The 24,931-nt window shown below is 53.6% G+C and overlaps 1 protein-coding gene across 1 annotated transcript; it reads right to left on the bottom strand.

Annotated features, from left to right (window-relative positions):
• Window positions 1–4,881: 4,881 nt before the first annotated feature.
• On the bottom strand, window positions 4,882–24,843 carry LOC144736916 (uncharacterized). Its single transcript, XM_078619601.1, has 3 exons — window positions 24,563–24,843; window positions 19,807–19,910; window positions 4,882–13,096 (listed from the first exon to the last, which is right to left on the bottom strand). Exon 3 carries the CDS (start codon window positions 13,044–13,046, stop codon window positions 7,377–7,379), a length of 5,670 nt encoding a protein of 1,889 aa, XP_078475727.1. The 5' UTR covers window positions 13,047–13,096; window positions 19,807–19,910; window positions 24,563–24,843; the 3' UTR covers window positions 4,882–7,376.
• Window positions 24,844–24,931: the final 88 nt, after the last annotated feature.

Here is a 24,931-nt window from a genome sequence, read left to right as displayed (position 1 = left end):
TCTATCACATCAGGTTTTTGAGATATCAAATATTGCATTTTCAATAAAAACTGCAGAAGAAAAATATGAAATAAATGTGGATATCTACATAAAATTATATTATAAACACACCATCCTAAAAATACAGCACCACACTAAAGCAGTCACTGACTCGCAACAACTTTCAATCATAAGTGACAGAGTTAATTTCGGGTAAAATCAATGAAAATGGGGTATGCCGATAGCATAAAAATGAGATGTGATAGAGCAAATCTGAGATCAGATTTGGAATCAGCACCCTGAAATTAGTCTAGAACAGCTGCAAAAGTCCAGGCCGGAAAAAAAAATGTATTTTTTTTGTTGACCAGTGTAATCGGTGTCTCAATACGGAAGCATAATTCGTGCCAACTGCACCTCGCATCGCTTCCACGATCCACAAAACGTGGGTTGTGGACATACACGTGACGATGTTCTCGGCCAATCAATGAGTGTTTACACACGCGGGAGGAAACCGGAGCACCCAGAGAAGTACAAGTTCAAATTTCAAGTTTATTTGGTTGAGAACTCACGGGTCCAGGATGAGTCTCATTTGCAAGAGTGACCTGGGCGCAAGCCGGTGAAAGTTATGTTCAGGAGCCATGTGCCAATGATGGAGAGGTCTGCTCACCACTAGAGGGCTTCAGGAGGGATTCATAAATTTTTTCGGTAAAGTCACGTAGGTAAAAAATTAAATTAAAAGGTAATAAAAGTAATAATGGAATAATGGAAATATGGAAATAAAATATATTATTATTTTATTTTATTTCCATTATTACTTTTATTAACTTTTAATTTAATTTTTTACCTACGTGACTTTACCGAAAAAACCTAATAAGAGTATGAATCCTCGCAGTCACGAAAGCTTCAAATCTAGAATCTTCAGAAGGGAGTTCGTGATTTTTTGCGATTTCTCCTCCGCTGATAAGAGCATGGACCACAGTGGTTTACTATTTCGTACACAGGGTAGAAGGTGGGTTTCTCGCGGGGCCACTTGTGCGCGTTTTAGTGTCACCTGACACACAAGAAATACTCTTCTTGGTTCTTTCGGTAAAGTCACGTAGAAGGGAAATAATAAAATAATAAAAATAAAACATAATAAAATAATTCTCACGACGTTTCGGCCACAACGCAAGCAGCCGTCCTCAGGTGAAGACCAGGTCTGTCGGGGAGACAGCGTCACCTGAGGACGGCTGCTTGCGTTGTGGCCGAAACGTCGTGAGAATTATTTTATTATGTTTTATTTTAATTATTTTATTATTTCCCTTCTACGTCACTTTACCGAAAGAACCAAGTAGATGAATCCCTGCAGTCACGAAAGCTTTAAATCGACAAGAAATACTACCGTCTAGGGAGAATGGACGTCGTTGATTCGAAACCAGATATGACCAGTAAGGAGCGAAACAATAGCCATGAGTATCCAAATTGAGTAATCTGCCGTTTCTTTCACGGATTTGGAGCAGTTGGCACCAGCGCACGATAGCCTACTCTTGCAGATGACGTTACGGGGATCTTTTGACGTCCGCCGTCGAGTGAAATCGGACGGCGCGTGGTCGTGTCATCGTTGATGCACACCGCAATAATAACCAGGGGGCGGCCACTGGGTTTAAACCGCGAACCTCTGCAAATCAGCGGTCACCGCTGGGCCGCGTCATCGCCATTAAAAAAATACCCACAGATGGCACAGATGGAGATTTAGTCCACTTCGCTGTACTGCCACCTCCTGGCAAGGCAGGGTATGCTGCACCTTGTCCCACACTTGAATGGAATTTCGCAGCATTTGTGCGACCCACCGACCCCACACCTCCAGTGCTGGATTACAAAGCGTGCGCCACCACCACCGCCTCGGCTTATGATTATTATAATTACGAGGACTACACTTGTTTACTTCAGGAAAGCCTATCAAGAGTCTCGAGACGATCTCAGAAGGGTCCCGTTGAGTGGTCGCAGTAGGAGGGCGATGTTGCTGCTGTGCATAATCCCAATTGAGTAGCGCGCAGGTAAGTTTTCAGCACTGCCATGTTTGACAAATCCCATTTGTACTGTGGATTTTTTGTTTAGCTATGGGAGCAAGGCAAAGAACGTGCAGGAAACGCCCTGCAGAACAGGGGGAGAGCATACAAACTGTGCGCAGAGAAGGCACCCGATTCGGGAATCGAACCCAAGGACTTTCTTTCTGTGTGGCACGAGTTTTAACACGAGGACAACCTGCCACCCCACTCGGGACTTAAGCCCAAAGCAGTCCGCTGGTTTTTTTTCTTTCCTGTTTTCCAGAGAGGCCCATAAGGTGTCAATCCAACTTACAATTGACAAACGACAGCCTCTCCTACCCAGCCAAGTGTTTGAACATTCCACGTGACCAGGCATGTATTTTTTTCTGGGTGGGGAGGTGGGAGGGTGCTTCAGTGCCCATGATCTTCCGAAAAAAAGGGATTTGGGCCAGGGAACATTTTTGACGCCTATCCCCTTGGGAACTCTGGCATGTTCATTTTGATTTGGCATGTTAATTTAGATTTTACGGTTGTTTGGAAATATGAATTACACCCATTGCACCCACTCGGCTCACCATACCCACGCCACACTCTTCCATCGCACCCCACCTTGCACTCAAGCACTTGCACACCACATCACATCCAGGCTCACCACACCCACTCACCCACACCACTGCACTCAGGCACTCACCCACTGCATGGAGTATATATAAGGGGGCTTTGGCCACCCGCTAGCGACGACCGTGTGAGTGTTTGTGCGATGTCACTGGATCATTTTAAGTCCAATCTCCCTCGTCGGAGAGGCATCAACTGAGATGCCGCCTCTCCCTCCACACTGCAGGGACATGCTGTCCTCGGGAGATGTTAATTGTACATTCGTTACACATTGGCCAATGCAGGCCGATTCATCAACGTTTGGCACTGCCACAGAATGCCCTACACAACTCCTGCAAACGTTACCCAAGAGGGGTCCCTTTCTAACACAAACTCTCACGACGACAGCGTGGGGACTGAACATTCTCCGCAGAGTTCGGGACCAGAATTCAAGCAGCCAAATGCCAGCGTTGTGACGTCGCTTCAAGCGGAGCCCTTTGAACCCCTTGACCTCAGCGGACGGTTCCAAGGGTGGTCGTCCAAACAAACCCGTCGGCAAACCTAACAGGGGCCGCGCGCGGCCTCCTAACAGCACGGCCGCCCCCGTGCCCACCCACTCGGGGGCCAGGGCTACCAGAAAGTCCCACAGCCATCTCGAACTTAATTTTCTTCTCCTTGTTGACCCAGGAGAGCCTCACCGAATCTCATAACTTTGTCAGGAAGATGCTGTCACGTCTATTTCCACAGTATGGGGTGGAAGGCGGGGCCGATTTTCACCACTGGATACATTCCAATCAAGTAATTTATGCACGAGGTAATTTTAGGGGGTAAAATTGGGACCGTGACTGCAGGCACACGATGGCCTAAACTCTTGCGAATGACATGACGGGGATCTTTAACGCCCACCGTGAATTAAGCGGACCGCATGTAGTCGTATTACAACTGCGGTTCAAATACCACACCGCCGCAGGAATAACCAGGGTGGGTCCCCCACTGTACACGCGAACCTCCGCGATGAGAGCGGTGAATGAGCGACCGCTTGGGCCTTGTCGCCGGGTTTTGTCGTTTTTCGTTTTCCTCTCGCTCTCGATAAAGTGTCGCCGGTCCTGCTGGCTGCCGCAGCTGATGTGAAGCGATTCAAATGTGCCCTCGAAGATATAGAGCAGCGCGCCAAGAGAAATTGCGAGAATGAAAAATAAAACTTACAAATCTCCAAGCTATAACTATACTGTCAAATTATTGCTTGCATGGTAAAAAAAAAAAACAAGATATAAACATTTCTTAAAAACTTCAAAAGATAAACCTGCAACCTGTACCATTCAGTTTCAGTAAAAAAAAAATACATATTTCAGACATTTCCAGATCATTCATGATCCTATGACTTGGGGAGTGGGGGGTTTGAATTCCACAATTACAGAAACGTCTCGTGTCCAATAATTTAATTTAACTTGGAGGAACAAGTAGCAGTACGAAAGCCTTGAAACAAAGATTACAATATATGGGGGGGACATCATGAACAACCAGTTCTGAAAAGTGCCAAGTCATTTATGGCCTTCCAAATACAAGAATAATTGACACATCAGGCAGCCAGTGTAGTAGTGTAACATCCAAACACATCCGTGACAACGAACGGGTAAAAAATACCCTCCTCCATGCGTAACGATGCTTAATTCCAGGCCCCATGTTACGTAGCACTTTGCACGCCTTTATTTCTCGCGTGACCTCCACGGTGCAAAAGGCAACATCCGTGCAAAACCACGAGTGCCGCTTTGCTCACCTGACAAGCGCGCTTGGCAAACTCCCGGCTAGAGGAAAATTGTCTCAAGCGCCGCAGCGCGCACTGCTTCTGCCACCCGATGCGACGGTTACGTTCCCAATTGCAATCGATGGTTAACGGAAACGGAACATAAACTGCATCGCGTTTCACGACACGATGAACATCAAATCCAAAGTCCGCCTACTCCTTCTACAGGAGGCGCACGCGCCAGGCTCGCTCACGCAGGACGCCCACTTCAGAACACCCACCTCGCGCAGGATACTCTCGCATGCAGGACGCTGGCCCACGCAGGACACCCCACGCATGACGCAGGACGCACGCTCACGCTCGACACACGCAGGACGCAAGCTCACGGAAGACGCCCACGCAGGACGCCCACGGGACAGCCCTCACCGAGGGCTCCCACAGAGGGAAACCTCGCACACAGCCCTCGGCCTCAGGCCCCGGCCGAAGCGGTGGGGCCCGTGCGTCGACGCCGCACAAGCAAACCCAGGCACCCGTCAGCAGGGAGAGCACAGCAAAGCCTTTTATTATTAGTTTAGGGGGTGTATTTTTTTTTTCCTCTTTTAATACAGACTTTATGCAATCATATACAAGTAAAAAAAAAATGCACACAGTTAAGCTCACTTCAGTAAGACCCACGTGGAACGGAGCTGGTTGGTCAACGTTCACCGGTGCGGTCGCGGTGAATTTGCCGTCGCGCCTTGGCCATGAGAGGGAGAAAGACTCCGCATCACATCCCCCAGCCCCCCCCCCCCAGCCGTCACTCACAAACCCTCCAGCGGCACGCGTCTCTTACGCGACAATGAAATAAAAAAAAACACAACCGCACCTTCTAAATCCTCGTAAATACTATCCGCTGTTAAAACGTACACTCGTTTAACATCTCTCCCAATGCTACAAGAAGGGTTGGGTGTTCCCCCAGCAAAGAACTCGTCTGGTCAGGCAAGGTGTCAAAGGGGGGGGGGGGGGGCAAAACATGAGGTTATGGAGGGTTTCATGTCCCCCACGTTTGCCGCTGGGACGATGACGCACAACGAATCCCTCATCATCACTGGCAGAGATGGGAATACAGTGTCCAAAACGCGAGCACGCACGCACACACACACGAGCTGGGGAAATAAAAACGCAGAGAAGTACAAAAACTCGACAACAACAAAATAATCAACGAAAGGGAAACGATTATACAGTTTAAATTAGAGAGAAAGAAAACATCGTCAAAACACGGCGAGAAACGAGAGCCTTGTAGTGTCAAGCTGCCCGTAGGTCAACACGGACAGCAATTGGCGTCATCATCACTTGTCAACCAGACCGGGGGGGGGCCGACAGCGTTTGACAACTCGTAAATGACGCGCGGTCGCACAGTCGGCCACACAACATACGCGCAACCTGTAATAAACGCTCATGGGAGGGGGGGGGCAATACGCATAATTGATGTGTCAAAACCCACACGATTCACATTCCACAAGGGCGCGACGATTCAAACGCGCAGGACGTCTTTCACTTGATCACCGTTCGTCGTGGCGCGCCGCCACCCGTCACGTTCGCTCGACGCGCGCAGGATGTGAACACAGCGACATCGCACGGAGGGAGGCTCGGCACGTCATCGCAGATCGCCGGCTGTGGCCACGGCGGTGGCGCCTTCCCGATCACCACGGCGTTTAGGGCTCGTACGGAAACTCTTCCCAGCACAAAGACCGTCCCCCACCCCCCCTTACAGCCTGAACGGACTGTTGGGGCAAGTGCTGTTAGCGAGCTCCTATGAAAGCCGGCACGGTACAACGAGTGGGAGTCCACACCACCACCACCACGCCTGCCTTTGTCTCTCCAGTGGCGATGATCTTACACACCGCAACAGGTAGTCATTTGAGGCCGAGTCGACCTCGGGGAGACCCAGGACCAGTTGAGATAATCGTCACTCGTGTTGGCCGTGAGCGGGAATTGAACTCGGGTCACTGGGTTCGTAGCACAGCGCGCGAACCACTACACTATCGCTTCACCACTGCCGCTGTCTTTGCCCAACGCACGCACTCACACGCACGTACGCACGCACTCACACGCACGTACACACGCACGCACGTCCGCTGCAGGGCCACCTCACACACGGCAACACGTCATGATCCGTTCCAACGTCGACACTCGAAAACCGTCAGAAGCAAACTGCAAATTCATATAAAACGCCAAGGACATCCGTGTTCATCCACATTAAGACTTTCGCAAGATGATCCAATGACCAGGCCTCATGGCAGACCACAAGGCATTCACACTGCACTTTTCAATGCACACACACACACACACAACCTCCACTCACAGCTGTACGAAGATAACCTTCGATTCCTCCGCACCTTCAATTCCCCACACCTCCGCTGAACACGGTTGGCTACGTACGGTGCGAAAGAAGTTCAACAAACATACATACAAAACGGCCAAAAAATACCCGTGAGCAGGTGAGACGTGACACAGGGTGGGGGGGGGGTGGCGAAGAGGGCAATGGGGAGGGGACACACACACAGGGTACGGTGGTGCCAGCACCGTGGACTCGGGTCCAAACACGCCCTCGCTCTGCACACACCGCTCCGCTATCTCGCCGGCGGTATCCTGCCAGTCGGTCCTGGCTACACTGGAGACCACCTGAGCCCCAAACGCTGCGGCCATCAATCATCACGAGCGCCCAACATGGCCAAAGCCACACACTCGGCAGCTCTCAGAAATACAAGGAGAAAAGAAAAAGACTCAAGACTCCATGCTTACAAATCCCACATCGACCTATGGGACTATGCTCATCATAATTGCAAACCTATGTTATTATTACGCGTGGAACGCAGGCAGAATTCATTAACCCCACGTGGAGCGGCAGGCTTCCCCCACTTCCATACTGCAGGGGGCGGCGGGGGGGGACAAGCAATTGCTTTGACGGTTGCCGTGGCGACACCTCGTACGCCCCCTGCTGCCCCTGCTGCCCCTGCTGCGGGGTCGCGGCGGTGGGACGGAGACGCCGACTACACCAGACAGAGCCGCACCTTGCGCACGCCAATCGGCCGCTCGTTCAATTCCTTCACGGCTGCCATGGCCTCGCCGGTCGTTTCAAAGGAGACGAGAGCGCTTCCCGGCACCTGCATGTTCACCGATTCGGGGATCACGCGGTAGCCATAGAAGAAGTCCAGGATCTCGCTCTGGTTCACGACGCGCGGCAGGTTTTTGAGTCTCACGATGCCACGAGGCTGGGGGACCCCACCCATGCCAGGGCCACTGGGCCTATCTGGCGGCCCCGCATCCTGGCTCGCCTTGCAGAACGGGGCTCCCCCGTGACTGCCAGCAAAGCCTTCCGATAAGTTCACATTACTGCCACTGTTGCCGCCGCCACCGCCACCACCGCCGCCCCCACCGCCGCCTCCACCGCTACCACCCCCGCCGAGTGGCCCACCAAAGTTTTTGCCAAATACGCCCGCACTATCGCCGGGTGGGAAAAGAGGAGGTCTTGACATGAAGGGAGGGAGCGGAGGAGGGGGACCCCGGAAATTAGGGCCGCAGAATGGAGGGGGCCCAGTCATGGGGGGTCTGGGGCCCCCTGGGAAAAATCCTCTGTCTGGGAATCCCCCGGGTCCGACAGCGGCAGCTGCCCCGGGCTTTCTGTCGGGGCCCTGACTCTCCTGCTGCTTTTCCGGCCCTGCCGCTTTCCCCTCCATGCCAGGGTTTGCCTTCAAGGCCAGCATCTCGGCGTGGCTCACCACCCTGATGATGGCCTCCCGGCCCCCAATCAGGCTGCGGTTGAGCGATGTGGCCTTGCCAGCTGCCTCCATGCTGCGGAACTGCAGCATGGCCTGCCCAATGGTCTCTCCGTTCTTGTTGCGCAGAATCTGAATGCCCTCATCCGACAGATCGTGCCCTTTGAAGAAACACATCAGGTCGTCTTTGGTGGCGCTGCAAGGGATATTGCTCAGGTGCAGGTAGTAGCACATGCTGGTCTCGCTAGGGACCGGCTCGGGCTTCTTGGGTTCTAGGCGTTCGCCACCGCCGCCGCCGCCACCGCCGCCGCCACCACCACCACCGCCACCACCACCACCACCACCGCCACCACCACCACCACCACCGCCACCACCACCACCACCACCCTTCTCCTTCATCTTCTCCCCGTGGAGCCTCTCAAGGAACCACTTCTGGATGGGCCGCACGGTCAGGAAATTGTTCCCCACGTAGGACTTGTCGCGACGCAAGATAGAGCGCATGTCGTAGTCCGATTTGCACTCCACGCACGCCTTCACCGTGCCCCCCTCAGGCACCAGGATGAGGCTCTCTTCCCGAATCTCCTGCCGGCCGAGGAACTTGAGCACCGTGAACTTGTCGGCGTTCAAGGGGAAGCCTCGGATCTGCACGCAGAGCTCGTGCTCATTGGGCGAGGGGGAGCGATCCCTGCACGGGGAGCGTGAGCGCCCCTTCTTGGGGGAGTGGGACGGCGACCGCGAGCACGGGCGCTTGAGCTCGCGACCCATCGGCAGGTGCAGCAGCGGGGCCGGCGCTCCCGCCTGCGCCTCCTTCTGCGGCGGCTCGGGCCCGCCGAAGTTCTTGGCGGCGCACAGCCACTCGCGCTCGGTCGCCGGGTGCACCTCCACGGGCTTGTTCACCATGCGCTGCTGGTGCCGCTTCATGCCCTCGATTGCGTCGCGCGTGCGGTGAAACTTGACGAAGCCGTCTCCCGTGGAGCGGAACGAGTCCCCGTCGTGCCCAAGCACGACGCCGTCCACCGCCAGCCCCGCGAAGAAGTCGAGCACGTGCTGCCTGGTGACCCAGAAGGGCAGCCCCACGAGACGCACGTAAAGGTCGTCCGCATTTATCGGAGGCAAGGGGCTCAGCGTGCCCACCCCGTCGTTGCCGGACATTAATCTGCCGCCGCGGACACCGTCTGACAAGCTCGACAAACTGGCGCCACCTCTGGCCGAGAAAGGGAAGCCGGAGGACCCCTGCTCTCCACAGCCGTAGGCCGGGCCGGGGCCGGCGAAACGCGGATCGCCAAACAGCGCCCCCGCAGCGCCGGGAGGCATGGGCTGGCCGAGCAAAGAGCCAGAAACACCGGTGGAAGGAAGGCCCCTGACGGGCGGCGGCTCCAGGCCGGGCCTTAGGAGGGACGGTGCCGATCCAGGCCCTCGCCCCGGGCCGGGGAATCCCCCGACAGGGCTCGGCAAGTTGTCCTCAAAGCGAGACACGCGGCCGCTGCCGCCGTGATTCGAAGCCGACCTGCCTCCAGAATGGCCGGAGCTGCCCAGCCCACTGCTCGGACTGCCCATGGAAGAAGCGTGGAATCCCATACTAGGGCCTGTGTTCTGCACGGAGCCACCGAAGCCTGCACCGCCACCGCCACCGCCACCAACAGCCGGGCCACCCATCGGAGGAAGCCTCTGTCCCATACCAGGGCCGCTGCTAAGAGAACTAGAGAAGCCCATGCCGGAGATGCCTTGACCCAAGCCCGGGCCGCTCGGGATCGAGCTGGAATTGTAATTCCTGCTGGGTCCACCCTGACTCATCGAACTGCCACTGCCCAAAGAGGAACTTCCAAAACCCATGCTGGACCCACCAGTGGAAGGTGAGCCACCGTGGCCTAAACTAAGACCACTACTCGAAGGAGAGTTACCGAATCCCATGCTCGAACCTCGTAGACCCTTGTCACTGGTGTCTATGTTAAATCCACTATAACCCATATTTGAGCCACCTTGATTTAAGCCGGGCGGTCCACTCCGACTCATGCTGGGTAAGCCAGAACCCAAACCGGAGCCACCAGGACCAAAACTGGAACCACTACGGCTCATGCCAGGACCACCAGGACCCATGCCGGAACCACCAGGGCCCATGCCGGACCCACCAGGGCCCATATTGGAACCACCAGGACCCATATTGGACCCACCAGGGCCCATATTGGAACCACCAGGACCTATATTGGATCCACCAGGACCCATATTGGAACCACCAGCACCCATATTGGACCCACCAGCACCAATATTGGACCCACCAGGGCCCATATTGGAACCACCAGGACCCATATTGGAACCACCAGGACCCATATTGGAACCACCAGGACCCATATTGGACCCACCAGGGCCCATATTGGAACCACCAGGGCCCATATTGGAACCACCAGGACCCATATTTGATCCACCAGGGCCCATGCTGGAACGACCAGGGCCCATATTGGAACCACCAGGGCCCATATTGGACCCACCAGGACCCATATTGGAACCACCAGGGCCCATATTGGACCCACCAGGACCCATATTGGACCCACCAGGGCCCATATTGGAACCACCAGAGCCCATATTGGAACCACCAGGGCCCATATTGGAACCACCAGGACCCATATTGGAACCACCAGGGCCCATATTGGACCCACCAGGACCCATATTGGACCCACCAGGGCCCATATTGGAACCACCAGAGCCCATATTGGAACCACCAGGGCCCATATTAGAACCACCAGGACCCATATTGGAACCACCAGGGCCCATATTGGACCCACCAGGGCCCATATTGGAACCACTAAGACCCATATTGGATCCACCAGGACCCATGCTGGAACGACCAGGGCCCATATTGGACCCACCTGGACCCATATTGGAACCACCAGGGCCCATATTGGAACCAACAGGGCCCATGCTGGAACCACCTGGGCCCATACTGGAACCCATACCAGGTCCACCAGGACCCATACTCAGACCACCAGGGCCCATTCCAGAAAAACTACGATCCATACTAGAACCACTCCGCCCCATTCCAGAATCACTAAGACCCATGCCAGGTCGCATACCTGGACCCAAACCAGAAGAACCAAGGCTCAGACCAGGACCACCAGAACCCAAACTGGATCCCATGCTAGTACCACCAGAACCCATACCAGAACCCATACTGGAACCCATACCGGAACCCATACCAGAACCCATACCAGGACCACCAGGACCTGTACTGGAACCACCGAGGTTCATAGAGCCACTAGGACTTGTATTTGTACCACCAAAGTTCATATCAGAACCACCAGGACGCAAATTGGAACCACTGTGGCCCACCCCATGACCACCAGGACCCATACTAGAACCACCAAGGCCCATGCCATGACTACCAGGACCCATGCTGGAACCCATACCAGGACCACCTGGGCCCATACTGGAACCCATAGATGGTCCACTCGGTCCTAAACCAGAACCACCAAGGCCCATGCCAGGACCCATATTGGAACCCAGACCAGGACCGCCAGGACCCATACCTGAATGACTGCGATTACTGCTGGAACTGCCAGCACCAAGATTCAGGTTGGGGTCATTTTGCCCAGAGCTGCTAAAGCCCATGGACGACCCGCTGAGGCCCGAGCTGCCGTAGCCCATGGAGCCACCGCCAGAGGCTCCCCCGCTGAAGCTAGAGCCCTTGCTGTAGCCACTACCGGATGAGCCGGAGGAACCACCAGCGCCGGAGTGGGAGAAACCCGAGGACCCGTAGAGTCCTCCCCCCGCGTAACCGGTGCTGCCTCCTGACATCCCAAAACCTTTACTGGGCCCATCCCCGTAGCGCGAGCCCTGGCCGTCCGTACCCCCGGTGCCACTCATGGGCATGGCTCCCAGCGATAGCGGGCCACCACCCATGTTGAACCCGGAGCTGCTGCCCGAGCCACTAGCACCGTAACCGGAGCCTGAGGAGGACCCCGTGCCATATCCGGAACTCGATGCTGAACCTAAGCCGTAGCCGGAACCTGATGACCCAAAGCCGTAACCGGAAGATGACGACGATGACCCCATGCCATAGCCGGAACCTGACGATGATGACCCCATGCCGTAGCCGGAACCTGACGATGAACCCAAGCCGTAGCCCGTACCGCCGGTGCCACTTGACATCCCGGAGCCGCCCGTAGCCATGCCGGAGCCGTTCACTTTGCGGCTAATGCCGTCGCCCCCCAGGGGGGCCATGGGGGGCATGGGAGGGGGACCGCTGGACATGGGGGGTGGGGGCCTGTTCGACATGGGGGGAGGGAGAGAGGGCATGAAGGGGGCGGGGGGGAACGGGGGCCCAGGGGGTAGCGGAGGGGGGGGAACATTGAAACCTGACGGGGCCGAGAAAGGCGACTGGTTAGGGGGCGGCATGTTGGCACCCATAACACCCCCTGGCATGCTGGGGTTCACTGCTTTGTCCGTCATTGGGGGAGGGGGGCCCCCTCCGACCCCAACCCCCGGGGGGGGCATGGCAGAGCCCATAACGGACTGCGGAGGCGTCATCGTGCTGACGCGGGGCATCCCTCCTCCCACGCCCCCCCCGCCCCCCCCACCGCCACCGCCGCCACCGCCGCCACCACCGCCACCACCGCCACCACCGACGGGCCGTCCGCCGCCGGGACCTGGGTCACTACCCCCCACCGAGCTGCCCACTTCGTATCGGCGCCGACTCTGCTCGATCACATTCTGCATCTCGCTCTTGCTGCTGAGCAGCAGCGAGATCTTGGAGGTCTTGATGGAGCCGCCGTTGCGCATCATGCCGAGGCGCGCGTCCTCGTCCGTGGCGAACATGATGAAGGCCTCGCCCTGCTCGCCGCCCACGATGTGCACACCGCCGTCCGGGATGCTGAGCCCCGAGAAGAACTGGCGGATGTCCATCGTGCCGGCCACCATGGGCAAGCCCTGAAGGCGAATCACCACCGCCATGGCGCTCTGTGTCTCGCGCGCCCGCCCGGCCTGCCAGTCGACTCGCACACCTGCAGCAGCAAGAACGACACACGCACGCACCACGCACGTAAGCGGCGGTGGAGGTAGCGCTTGGTGGTGGGGGGGTAGGGTGGGGGGGGTGAGAGACGGGCGAGGCCGCCGGCGTCGCTCCCACCACCCGCGGTGATACGGGGACGATCGCAACCTTTATCAGAATCTGATTCACCCTGGAGAAATCCGATGAGCTACGAAGCACCTTTTTTCACAGACGCTCAAACGCGCGGCACCACGTGCGAATTCGCACGCCACAACATACGAGTCGGCTGCGGTCAACGTTGACCGTCGTCGTGCTTAAGGAGGCACCTTAAATTCGCGCGACAATTTGCCGAGAAGGCGCCATCGCTCCTGCTCCGTGGCACACCCCCCCCCACTCCCCGCTGGAGGGTGTGCAGCTGCATCGACCATGTGCCTCTCATGTAAACACGCGGGACTCGTGAACAACCACTGTGGCAACGCTGCCGTTGTTCGTCAGCCAGGCGGTGGCGGCTATGCACGTGAACTGTAATCCGGCACTGTGGCAAGGGTCGGTGGGGATCATCGCACACACGTCGCTGTGAAACTCTTTCCGAGGGCGTCGAGGAGGTGCCATATACTGGCTCAACCAGCAGAAGGCAGCACAGCAAGTAGGACTGTTTCCATCTGTACGGGGATTGAGTGCTGCCCTATTTGGCGGGCGTGGGTTTACTCCAGGTGCACCTGTTCCTCCCATATGTAAACATGCATTAACGGACTGAAAAACATTTTTAAAAAACAATACAGGACCCGCCTGAAAGAGTCCTACAGCTCAGCATGGCTCTCCTGGATAAATTAGTAAATCATAACATTTCTAAGTGTTCTTGCAAAAACCGTACACGCGGCACGGCAAATCCAGCACACGGCCTCATGGCGCAACTCTGCACAATGAGAAATTAGTGTCACACCGGCACCGAGCGAAGCAACATTCAGCAGTTCCACCGATGATTCGACGCTGTAAACCCTTTTCACTTCATTACAAGGCATCACCGCATGCGAAATGCGTTTCACGAAATGTCAGCATGCAGTACTTTCTGCACAGCGGTACAATGTGATTACATTACAGAGCACAACACAATAATGCACGAGTTCAAATAAATGTGCCACCAGCACCTTTATAACATCTTCAACACAGCCTCGTGGCGGACAAAAAGTCTTGTTCTTTAAAAGGACACTGCTCGTTCCAATGCGTTCTTGCCAAGTCACAAAAGTCACAGCAGGAAGAGACTCACTCTCAAGAAGGTCCTTTGCCCAAAACAACCGGCTGCCTTTAGCCAGTGATCATGATGAGCATGGCGAGTTGTTAAATGTTGACTTGCACGCTACCGCCAAGACAACTTCAACTTGAATTTTACACTTTGCGCATTGCGCGAGACAGTACGTATGGCTCGTGAACGCAGGCTTCAGCGACGGCTGGAGGCAAGTAGACCAAGTTGACTGGGCCACCGATTGAGAATGGCGGATAACAGGGATGCCCGCGAGAGTCCTGCAGGAAAAAGCAAGCGGATCAAGGCCGATGAGAAGACCATCACACAAGGTGGACAGAAAGGATTGGTGAGCCAGGAGATGAGGAATCGCCGTGGAGGGTGTGAATGACTGGCGGCGATATTGCAGAGTCCACACCCGGATTAAGGATTCGGGGTAAACGGTAGAAATGTGTGTGTTTGTATCGCGGAGTTTTGGGCTTCTACGTTACGCTGGGCCCCTTCTTCTGGGCGGTGACGTGGCCTAGCTGCAGCCGATTTGCACCTGTCACAGAGGTTCAGGGTTCAAATGCAGTAGTCTCACAGGATCAATACTGGGAGAGATTACCCGCTTCATACAGTGAACATTCAAGATCCCGTGACATCTTTCGCCAAGTGGCGGTCCGTAGCGTGCCGGGAAATGTACTCTATTGGAATAACAAAGCAAACACCGCCTCTCGACTGCCAAAACTTGGCAGGACCCTCCTGACAAAAGAGTCACGAAACTCAGCGAGGCTTTCCAGGGTAAATGAGCGCAACAATAATAATGATGACATCTACACCCCCTACGTGCGGGATGTGGCCACCACCGAGGCTTAAAGCAGACGCACGGCGCTGATCCCAGCTTTGTCAACACCACGGGAAGCCGGTAGAATGCGCTCTGCTAGCAAGCAGAGCTCTACTGTAAAGGGAGGATAAGCACACGTCACCGATTCGCACGGTGCGAGAGAAGTTCATTTTACATCACACATCCACCCTCCCCATTACACAGAGGCAAAGTCGGAAGCAGCAGCAGCCACCTCACAGTAACATGCACTTTGGATGTGCAGAGCGTCGAGGTGTCACCTAAACACCTCGAATAAAGGCTCATGGCGAATAAACAGCCGTGGAGGTAAACGGCAGCTTGTACTCCGTCAAACACGTCATCCCACACGCATACCTGTCAACCAGACTTCTTCACCCTATTCGTTGCGGGTTGGTGAATGTGGGGATGTATGGCCATGGTCGGAGGCACAGCTGGTGCATCTGCCCATACCCGTCAACCCGTTATCAATTCCTACCTTATTACAGACCAATTCAGACCTTTTTGGTCACCCTGTACCCCTTATAAATCTCAACGTTCATCCTATACACTACACTATACACTACACTATACACTACACTATACACTACTATACATGCCTGTCAAGCCTTTATCAGTGCCCTACCTTATTACAGACCAATTTTGACCTTATTGGTCACCTCCTGCCCTTATAAATATCAATGCTCATCCTACAAAGCCCCATCACTAATGGACCAAGAATCCGGAAACACATTGGCCTCCCATTGCTAATAACATCACATGATCTTTAACATATTATTTGTTTCTTTCGGTTAAGTCACGTCTAAAGATAAAATAATAAATTAAATTAAATAATAGAATACGACGTTTCGATTGCAACACAAGCAATCATCATCAGGTATAATGAAATAGCGACATGAAATCTAACCAGAAAACTATAGACAGACATATTAGCAGACATATGTCTGTCTATAGTTTTCTATAGTTTTCTGGTTAGATTTTATGTCGCTATTTCATTATACCTGATGATGATTGCTTGTGTTGCAATCGAAACGTCGTATTCTATTATTTAATTTAATTTATTATTTTATCTTTAGACGTGACTTAACCGAAAGAAACAAATAATAATTCCTGCAGTCACGAAAGTTCTAAAATTAAGATCTTTAACATACTCTTAGTTCTTTCGGTAAAGTCACGTAGGTAAAAAATGAAATTAATAAATAAAAATCATGAAGTTTCGGAGGCAACACAAGCTTCCGTCTTCAGGTGAAACTGTCACAGCAAAAAATCTGTACAGAAAATCTGTACACAGCAAAAAATCTGTACAGAAAATCTGTACAGATTTTTTGCTGTGACAGTTTCACCTGAAGACGGAAGCTTGTGTTGCCTCCGAAACTTCGTGATTTTTTTTATTTGTATTTTTTATAAATTTTAATTTCATTTTTTACCTACGTGACTTTACCGAAAGAACTAAGAGTATGAATCCTTGCAGTCACGAATGCTTCAAATCTAGAAGTGATCTTTAACGTCAACTGTGAAGCAAGACGGCGTGGAGCAGTGTTATTACGGTTAATAGGCTCACTGCGGCGTTAATCAGGGCGGCCTGGAGTTGAACCGTGAACCTCTGCATCAAGTGGGTGGCGGTGCTACCGCTAGACCATGTCCATCACCCGTTATTCATCACGATTCAATTCAAGGTTTTATCAGCTCTCACCCTCTCAGAAATGTCTGGTTAAACACTAATGTGACAATGGACTATAATTAAAGGTGTAAATGGCAACAGTTTAAAGCTCAAGACTGAACAAATCGCCCGATGATGCTGGATGCAATTACCAGCGAAACGTCATATTCAAATTGTAAATGTTGTGGATTTACTTTCCAACACACTGGTGGGCTGAAATAGTAACGAATTGGCAGGTTTTGTTTACACGACAAACCTTACTGGCTGTGTCCCAAAAACCTTTATTATGAATATTGGTCGTGAAAGCCTACATGTTAAATTGACTTAACAAACCGCACTGGCGTCAATGATCCTGGCATCGCATCTCAAGCAATGAGAAGGCTCTGACTTGCCAATACTATTTTTTAATCACATCTCTGCCAGTAAAATAACGTTTCATTTAAACGTAGATATCAAATGACAGCAATAGAGAGTTATGTTGGAACTACTGGAGGCCTGTGTAATGTCATAAACCAAAATGATCCCCCTTCACGGCGAGAGCTTTTACCCCAAGAACTCATACAGGAGTAGAGGAGAGTGCTGGCGTCGTGTGCGCTGTCCGGTGCGATGACATCACGGGGCGTGGGGTCGTGCGCGCTGGGCAGTGCACGTGACGTCACGCCTCCTAGGGTATTTAAGGGATACCCCGTGACGTAAGCGGGGTCACTGTAGGAACGGGGATAGTAAACAGGGTGAAGAGGGAACCAGGGATAGTGAGAGGGATCGAATAGGGAGTCTGGGGAGAAGCCGGTGGTAGCCGTAGACGTGCTTCTCTCTCCGGTCGGTGGAGTCGGCAGAGTCCACGATCCGACACGAGAGAGAGAGAGACCGGAGCCAGCCAGCAGGGACCCGCACTCAGAGTAGGACCCCTAGCCCCTGGGAGTTGTGTACCCTGTGTAGTAGTGATAAGCTTTAATAAACCCTGGCGAAAGCCCCTAACTTACCTCCGTCTCCGAGTACGTACGTCAGGAGCTACTCAACACAGGCGCACGCTGTCAAGTGCTGTCTGGCACTGGTGGCCTGTTTCAAATGGGCACCCGCCGACTGTTACCACGATCTACATACAGCGCAGCAGCAGCAGCGGCGGCGGCATTTCCTTTGCAAGTTCACGACTCGTGACGGGACCCAACGCAATTTTCTAGAAAGCTCGCGCGGCGCACGTACAGCCCAAACCTGGCAACGGTGAAAATATTCCTTCGGGGATATAGACAGCCGGTGTCGCATCACTCGAAAAAAATATTATTAAGAATGAAGAGCATCTAAGGCACCAGCTAAATAGAGAGAGAGAGACTACAGCGCCATCTTGTTCAAGGAGCACCTCATCCCAGCCAAAGACAAAACATGTACAAGGAGCTCGGCGACAAAGCTACGGCGCTCTTGGAAAGCCTCCGCACACCCAACGATTTAAACAACGCAACGTGAATTCAAACAGAACCCACACATCTTTCGTGTAAACATCGGCCTCAATGGGATGGGCAGCACCAACGCTCATAAGCACTCGGGCACCAATTCCGGTTGTTAAAGACACCGGGACCAGTGGCAAACAGACAGGCAAGGAAGATCTTCCAACAGGCGAAGTGGCGGACAAGGCAATGCTTTGCTACAGGCGGTTTAGCAGTGTACAGCTGTAGTGAGGGGAAGGGAAAAACCCAGGCACAGGACATCACATGCTCAAACCCGCACCGGTGCAATACCAACACACAGCCAACATAGACCCCCTCCTCATGAAGGGCATTTGTTGAATTCCTTAAATTGAGGGGGAAAGCCTCACACTGGGAGACATCTGCCTCGACTCTGCTCAAAATGTTGCTGTCATAATGTATGTGTGCTTAACTTCTTTCGCACCGTACGTAGCCAACCGTTTTCACCGGAGGTGCGGGTCAACTAACCAAGCTAAGACCATGAGTTTTACTCTGCCGAACATATGGGTGCCAAGGTGGGGCAAGTACTAAAACGCGCGCATTACAGCAAGAAGGACCTGTTTGAATCCTGACTCGTGTCATTCCGTGTGGAGTTTGTGTTCTCTTCCCGTTCCGCATGGGTCTCCGGTTTGTCCTCCCATAGCTTAAAAAAACAACAAATAATGCAACCGTGTTTGGCCAAAACATCCCAATGCTGAACAATTACCTGCCAGTCACTCAACAGGGATTACACATCGACTCCTAGTGCGAAAAACTTTCGCAATGACCCTCCTGAAAAACAGTCAGTGAGGCTTTTCTAAGCAACGGACTTAAATAAATGCACAAAAACATGCTCCATTGAATATCATCTTAGCTAGATGACCGACCTACCAGCAACCTGATGCTCAAAATCCTGACACGAAATCATTGCGTAGAGACAACACTGTGGAAGGCCCCAACTGACATGCCGCACTTCATATTGTGAACTGGAACCCAAAAACCAAACATCAGCTCCTATCTTGTAGATCTGTAGCTATGCGGTGTCCCAGTCCGTCCAACACAAGTGTTTAGCTTGATTCATGATAAAATAGGCTTGAAAGCTCAGTCAGATGTATCATTATGGCACTCTAGCATGTAACAGCAGTTTTGTCACCGAGAGCGAGCTCTTAAAATGCATACGGGACAGCACGCAATGCGTAGCCTAGGTCTGCAAATACAGATTCTTATTCTGAGATGTATTTACCGCGGTGTATGGCGTCTTTTTGATCCATGCGATGGATCACAGCCACAGTCTCGCACAAGAACCGTCTCACCAGGCCACGACCGCCGACGCGGCAAGCGCCCTCGGCGAGCACCTACGACTAACGCCGGCGCGGCGCACGAGTGCGACCGAACCCTTGGTCTCTCCTTGCGCCGGTGCCTGGGCACAAACCGCGGCGGGTAGCTGCCGCTTTTGGAAGCCCCATGGATGCACGCGCGGCGAGTTCTGCGCGGCCGTGTGTATGGAGCTGGCGTCCGTGGGAGCTGTGCTTGCGCCACTTACCTGCGAGAGCACGAGGCCACGAGAGCACGGGGGGCGTGCGACGGGGAGGAATGCTCCTTTGCTGGCTGACGCTGCCAGCCAACCTAAAGAAATTCTCTCAACAACTGCAGAGAAGAGATAAACACGACACCGTCAGCAGCAGGGCCGCCACCCGCACGGCGCCGTGCGCCAAAACTGGCAGCGCCGGAAGCCACGAGCGCACAGAGATTAAAAAGAGAATCGACACAGCTGTTACGCCAACCCACTGCCCCGCCACTCGGCGTTTACAAATCACACACGGCGAGCCAGAACAAACCCCTCCGTGGAGCAGCGGAGATGCGAGAAAATGACAAAAATAAAATGCTGCCACACGGCCGTGCGGTGCCAAACTCGAACCTGGATAACAGTCTACATGGCGCCAAGTGGCGCTGCGCACGGAGAACGGTTGACAGATTAGGCCACATTGACTGCACACGCGCGCACATCGGTTTACGTCCCAAGGTCAGCGCCAAGGGGCGACGTGGACACGGCACGCACGAACGCCTGCAAGGGCGCGAGCTCCAGCCTTCGCGAGCACCACGGCCTACTCGAGTGAGCAATGTCGCCCACCACTGCCCACCACTGCCCACCACTCTCACTGCCCCCCCCCCCTGTCGCTTTGGTACCAAGCGCAGCAGCGTCTCTGCCTCTCTGCCCTATGGCTTCAAGTGTGAGTGGGGCGCCCAGAACACCTCAACAAGAACCTACGCGACATCACACAATCAACGCAAAGTAATGGTCGGGAAAAACAAGGGCAATCATCGGCAGTCACATCGCGGCAATTTCTTCACTCGGTTCACCACGAGGGAGCTAATTTGTTGTTGAATACACCGCGCTTGAAACCAAACATCTCTTCCACACACATCATCATTATTATTATAACGGCAATAATGCCCCCGAGTTCATCATTGGCCAGGTCGCTCGGAGGCAGAGCGAGTGGCTCGCAACTGAAAGGTTGCGCGTTCATATCCTGTTTGGGTCGGCGGGGGGGAACAGTGACTTGGCCCATCACCCCTCCGGGGTAGTAAAAATAGGTACCACTTGGAGAGGAATAGAATAGCCCCCGCCATAAGAATGTGGAATTTCTGCCACGGGTTAAGGGCTGTAAATGAGAATTAAGCATTGACTTTACCGAAAGAACCAAGAATATGAATCCCTGCAGTCACGAAAGCTTTAAATCGAAATTTACAATCATCACGATTTAATGTTTTGAATCCACTGCACGTGGTGTCATTACATCTCTGCAAATCCTCACTGACTATCAAGAATATCTTGTACAAGAAGGCCCCTGCATCGTTTGCTTTGGACGCATTGTCTTCACGAGCAGTTTGGCTTTGCGCGGGGCAGAAACTGGAGAAGCTGGAGAAAATCCACACGCGAGGGGGATGGCGACGGTCAACGCTCGCCACAGACCGCATGAAAGCCCCCACGGTTCAGCAGGGACCAAGGTTCTTAGAGCTGAAGGGCAGCATTTGTGAACACAGGACGAGCGAAACGTAGACACAGCAAGCCCGAGCGCCAGGAAATATGGAATCACGCTGGCCACTCTACGCAGGCAAGGAGACGGCTACTACTGAACGCACAATTTTCAGGAGAGGGCAATGGTTTATAGTGGGGAGGTGGTGGGTGGCGAAGTTACCCCCTGTGGCACTGAACGCCAACACTGAAACGCGAACAGAACACGAAAAGGGACCTTGCATTGAGCTGCTGGAAGTTGGGATAAGGTCAGTGGGAGGGCTAATAGTGCTGGCTGGCCAGTTGGCTTGGGCTAACCTACAGACTGCACTTGCTTGGCTCGTGTATTTAAAAAAAAGCATTCTTTGCAACTTTTCCTTTACGATGTTTAAGTGGCGAGGCAGAGAAAATTATTCTCAGTATCTGATCCCATCTAGTCTGATCACAACACTGACATTTATGAACACTGTACTCTTTCCAATCTTACCAACGATTGCGAGCGGAAACTCTGAACATTTCGACTGTTTGGTCAAATTCCCCAGCAGATCAGAGAGTTTGTGTGCGGCAGCAAATCGGAGGGACCGGAGAAAGCCCTCTGCGGCGCGTAGGAGACGCATAACAACCCAAAAAAATGTCCGCACAGACGGGTTCATGGACCCGGCTCGCTCCAAGTGCAATGTCCTCGAGTTGGGGAGTTCCTCAAATCACTACATGGTCCACCAGCCCTCGCCTCCGGCGTGTCACCCACCACACCCACCGGGGAACACTGCGGCTACAACGCCTGCACCACCACACCGTCGACGCCAGACGAAGGTGCCCCGTATAGCCTTAACAGACTGTTGGGGGCAAGTGCTGTTAGCGAGTAGCAGCTATGAAGGCCCGGCACGAGCACACGAAGGGGTAGGGTGGCCAGCACCACGCCAGGCCGCCTTTGTCTCCCCAGTGGCGATGTTTACTACACACCGCACCAGGTAGTCAGTTGAGGCCGAGTCAACCTAGGATAGGCCCAGGACATAAAGACAAAGATCCCCCGTATAGCCTGTAACAGACTGTTGGGGCAAGTGCTGTTAGGGAGCAGCAGCACCTACAAAGGGGTGGGTGGCCAGCAAACCACGCCGGGCCGCCAGAGGGCGCCACCAACAACCAGTAACGGAGGAACGAAGACGAACAACAACAAGGCGACCCCAGAGATCTGCAAACCCAGGAGGGCCCGGCCATTGCTTCACGTGGAATGGGCTTAACACGGATAACAAGAATAACATTGTGCCCGTCGGCAATCCAGAAAATCCTCAATACCATTGTGGGGACGATCCCGATACATCGAACCGTCTGGCCAATTCTACGAACCAAGGAGTTTGGCCTCGGGCGAGGGACTAGCGCTCAAATATCTGAGAAACCCATTGCTGCGATGCCGTCCACTGGCCACCTCACGGCCGGGTGGGCCTCACTGAACCCAGCCTGACTCAGTGAACCCAGCCTGACTCAGTGAACCCAGCCTGACTCGTTGAACCCAGCCCGACTCAGCCTGACTCAGTGAACCCAGCCTGACTCAGCCTGACCCAGCCTGACTCAGCCTGACTCAGTGAGAACCCAGCCTGACTCAGTGAACCCAGTCTGACTCAGTGAACCCAGCCTGACTCAGCCTGACCCAGTGAACCCAACCTAACTCAGTGAACCCAGCCTGACTCAGCCTGACACACTGAACCCAGCCTGACCCACTGAACCCAGCCTGACTCAGTGAACCCAGCCTGACTCATTGAACCCAGCCTGACTCATTGAACCCAGCCTGACTCAGCCTGACCCATTGAACCCAGAATATTCAGCTGTGACGGTCCCACCTGATGACGGAGACTTGTGTTGCCTCCGAAACGTCGTGATTTTTTTTCTATTATTTTTATTATTTTTACCCACGTGACTTTACCGAAAAAAATAACGAAGAGTATGAATCTTTGCAGTCACGAAAGCTTCAAATCTAGAATTAACTCATTGAACCCAGCTTGACTCATTGAACCCAGCCTGACTCAACCTGACGACTCAGTGAACCCAGCCTGACTCCGTGAACCCAGCCTGACTCAACCAAAGCCAGGACTTCGTCTAGTCCACCCTGATGAACACCTCCGTCCACCACACTCGACCATCACCCCTCCCCCCAACACCCTTCCTGGCCAACCAGATGCAGACAGCGGTGTCCAGAGGGCGAGACGATAAGCGAGCCCGAGGGGACCGAAGGGGATTTGAAGACACGGGGAGGGAGGTGGACAAATGAACACAACAGGAGACTAAAGAGGTGTGTGGACAATGGGACATGATGGGGGCAAGCGAGTGACCAAGGAACACGGGGCCCCAATGAGACCACGATTTGGGGGGCAAAGAGACCATGAAACGAGGATTTGAAAACACGGGGAGGGAGGTGGACAAATGAACACAACAGGGGATTGGAGAGGCGTGTGGACAATGGGGCATGATGGGGGCAAGCGAGTGCCCAAGGAACACGGGGCCCCAATGAGACCACGATTTGGAGGCCAAAGAAACAATGAGACGACTTAATAAAAGAAACGGTGAACCAGATATACGGGACAAGAGAAAGTGAGAGAAAGGGATACGGAATGGAAACACGTGGACCATCGCTCACAGACATCCAGACGTGGCATTAGAGAGACAACAGGGAGACAGAAAACACCACAGAAGGACAAACACCGAGACAAAAAAACACACAGAGAGACAAAGGCGGTCATGCCGAGAGAGAGAGAACTGTTAGTGCAGACACGGAGAGAAAGGTGACAGCGTAGAGACGATGGCCACACACAAAGACGAAGCAGGAGGAGGAGAAGGGGGGGCAGACACGGAGAGAAAGAGAGACAAAGACGACGGGGAGAAAGAGACACAAGGAGAGAGACAAAGACGGCCACGCAGACACACAAAGATGGCCACGCAGAGACACACAAAAGATGAAAACGCAGCCAGACACGAGGCTTAGGGTGAGAAACCAACACAATCAGACACGTGAAGAGATACAAAGACGGCCACGTTCCCTACAACCACCTCCCCCATCACCACCACCGCCATCTCGCGGCCTCCGTGCAGGAGGAGGAGAAGATGGAGGGCGAAGGGACCCAACCCGCCGTTTTGTGTTTGTTTGTTAAATTCTCCTCCAACCTTCAACCTCCTCGTCCACACGAACCAGTGGACATCGCCTCGTTCGCTGTGAACTCTAGAACGTGAAGATGTGTTGTTGTATGTGGGTGGGTGTAGGGTGTCGAGGTATGAATCCCGCACCACGAACCTGAGGAGAGACGCGGGCGGCCGCTGACGACGACGACGTCGTTCCACGGACTGCGCAGGAGGCGTGGGGACGTCCTTCGCTCGTCAGTTCAGAGGTTTTTTGTGTTTTTTGTGTTTTTTGTGTTTTTTAGTTTTTGTTGTTGTTGTCGGGGTTTTTTTTTAACCTACACGGGTACGTTGCCACGCTCGCGCTTGTTTGATTTGTGCTCTCACATCACACCACGACCAGCTCCTCGCGTCTTATTTTTTGTAATCGGGTAACGTTTAAAGCGATTTTTTGTGCGTGCGTGGTGGGTGGGGGGAGGGTGGATGAGTAAGAGGGGAGGATGAGGGGTGGGTGGGGGGTGGGGGAGGGTGAGGGGTGGGTGGG

The sequence above is a fragment of the Lampetra planeri genome, chromosome 63, assembly GCF_965212315.1.
Source record: "Lampetra planeri chromosome 63, kcLamPlan1.2.h2, whole genome shotgun sequence".
NCBI lineage: Eukaryota > Metazoa > Chordata > Hyperoartia > Petromyzontiformes > Petromyzontidae > Lampetra > Lampetra planeri.
Note: the sequence above shows the minus strand (reverse complement) of the source record. Positions and strands in the feature narration are given on the sequence as shown.

Excerpts from the sequence above, each read along its gene's own strand:
- LOC144736916 (XM_078619601.1), bottom strand. The coding sequence starts at position 13,046 with ATGGCGGTGGTGATTCGCCTTCAGGGCTTGCCCATGGTGGCCGGCACG.